Below are 2,294 nucleotides of genomic sequence, written 5' to 3' on the forward strand. Positions count from 1 at the left end.
TGAAATAACAAACGGAGTCGTTTATTGAATTAATCATATCATTAACTCACTCCTCAAGGAACGAATGAACGAAATGTTACATCATTAATAGCTAAGCTAGCCCATATTCTAGTGAGGTACAACAATCATCCGGCCAAGTCCAGAGAATTCTAGGCCCATTTGAGGCTTACACGTCAGCCTCCCACCCTTAATTTCTTTTTTGTTGTTCTTTTTTTGAAGCGGCCTCCAATGAAAACTCCTCCTTTTTAGTGCTTGTTGTTCAAGAGCACTGCACGAAGCTCCGCCACGTCGATCTCGTCAACGCGGTTCTCGGGTTTGTAGTAGCCGGTCACAGGATCAGGGACCCATGCGACCTTCTCGGTGGAGCCCACTCCCTCTTCCCCGGGCTTCTTCCCCATCCTCGAACCTGAACCTCCTCTTGCCACGCTCGCAACCATTCCTTGTGACCCCGCCGCGTATCCACGTCTGTACATAACATACCAAACAAAAAGAAAGAAAACCGTATTAAAATATGTGACAAAAAAAAAAATTTAATTAGTGGATCTAAACCACTCTGTGACGCGCGCCGAAAGTTAATACGATTAATGATTACGCACTATCCGGAAATTAGGGACATGCTTATATTCCTTTTTTTCTTGGTTATAAAAATAATCAAAATACCCTGATTTCCTCATCATCGTTAGTATTTTATAAAATAAATTAATAAATATTTACATGGTAAAAATAATAAATACTGATATAAAAAAATATTAACTATTGAATTCAAAAATAATAATTATAATTTGAAAAAAACATATATAGAAGAATAAATGAAAAATATAGAGATAGTAAAGCTTAATGACTGGAGAAGAACAAAAGGAAAGAACTTAAATATTAGATCTGTTTGGATGCCAAAAAAAAAAAAAAAAAATCGAAAATCGGAAACGTAAAATTGTGTATTCAGTTCAAAAATTGGAATTTCTGCAGGTTTGAAAGAAAAAAAAAACGTTTATTTCCGGTCATTTCTCGGCAACCAAACAACGAGTGAAATAGAACCTCAAGAAGGCACGAAGAGACAGAGAGGGAGTATTTTTGCAGTACCTGTTGATAGCAGTAGAGAATCCTTCGGCGACGAGAGCAGAGAGAACCTTCGCGTTGGAGAGAGAGCGAGCCATCGTGTATGATCAAATCTCAAGAGATCAAAATCTACGCTGCCGCGGAAACAAATTTTCTATCGAGGAAGATGAAAACCTTCCACAGCAGCTAAAAAGAGAAACCTCTTCGTATTACTCTACTCAGGAGCTTTGCAAAATCAAATGTGATTAGAAGCAAAGGAGGCGAGGGGTTTATATAGGGGGAACGAGAGGCGTAGTAGGGCAGAGCCACGGATTGGGGCCCACCACTCCAAAACGTTCATTATTAGAAACTCAATTATTAATTATGTTTTTTGTAATTTTGATTAAAGTTTAATTAATCAAAATAATTAGGAAATGAGAGAGAAAGAGCCAAATGCCGTCCACTAGTGCCTAACGGAACGCGTCTAAGCTTCCTTGGGCATCTCGATTTTCGCCACCTGGTCGTTAACGGAGAGAGAAGCTTGCGTTTATTTATTAAACTCTTAGAAACGGTCCAACTTGAACGTTAATGATTGGGGTCAAAGAAGATCGGACGGTCGAGGAAGGACCGAGATTGAGTGCGGCGAAGGTTCTGGGTTGTCTTTGGTTTCCTCAGTCAACATCGAGCACGTGAAGAAGCTGGGGCGAGGAAACGTCGGCGTGAGTGCGTGCATGTTGAAAAGGTTAGGAAATCGTGGCCGTTGATGAACTTAACAATGTCACATAACGGCCGTCCACGTGGTGTGGAAGGCGGCTCAGGTTTTCTTTGTTCTGGAAGGCCGACTACTTCCGCTTGCGTCGACTCGTCTTAAAAGGTCTAGATGAGTCCCACTAAGTCAATGGTCCTAAATTTCTTATAAATCCTTCTTCATATTCTAATGAGACATTTTAATTGTCATCCTTAATATATATAAGAGAGTAAGAGATTGTTATTTTGTTCGAACAGAGAGTCCTGTCTTGACGAGGAGGGCTTCTTGCTCGAATAAAGAAGCTCCCTCTCAAAGATTTCTAACAAAAAGAAAAGGGCAAAGATAATAACAGGAATTTTTAATTACAAGAGGTTCGGATTCTTATTAATATAAATGTGTGGCAGCTATTAATTCTCAATTTTCTATAGCGTTTGAAATTATTTAATAATAGTTGAATTAGTATGCACAGGCTGTAGTGCTTCGCTTTCGGCTCACAGGGGTTTGTGTTATG

General features: G+C 39.5%; 1 protein-coding gene across 1 annotated transcript; it reads right to left on the minus strand.

The window, feature by feature from the left end:
• LOC132170465 (protein SENESCENCE-ASSOCIATED GENE 21, mitochondrial-like) lies at positions 1-1,306 on the minus strand. Its single transcript, XM_059581457.1, has 2 exons — positions 1,081-1,306; positions 1-465 (listed from the first exon to the last, which is right to left on the minus strand). Exons 1-2 carry the CDS (start codon positions 1,152-1,154, stop codon positions 246-248), a joined length of 294 nt encoding a protein of 97 aa, XP_059437440.1. The 5' UTR covers positions 1,155-1,306; the 3' UTR covers positions 1-245.
• Between the last annotated feature and the right edge of the window lie 988 nt (positions 1,307-2,294).

Source organism: Corylus avellana, chromosome ca2, assembly GCF_901000735.1.
Source record: "Corylus avellana chromosome ca2, CavTom2PMs-1.0".
NCBI lineage: Eukaryota > Viridiplantae > Streptophyta > Magnoliopsida > Fagales > Betulaceae > Corylus > Corylus avellana.

Excerpts from the sequence above, each read along its gene's own strand:
- LOC132170465 (XM_059581457.1), bottom strand. The coding sequence starts at position 1,154 with ATGGCTCGCTCTCTCTCCAACGCGAAGGTTCTCTCTGCTCTCGTCGCC. Across the intron at positions 466-1,080 it reads TTCTCTACTGCTATCAACAG|ACGTGGATACGCGGCGGGGT; the intron begins GTACTGCAAAAA and ends TGTTATGTACAG.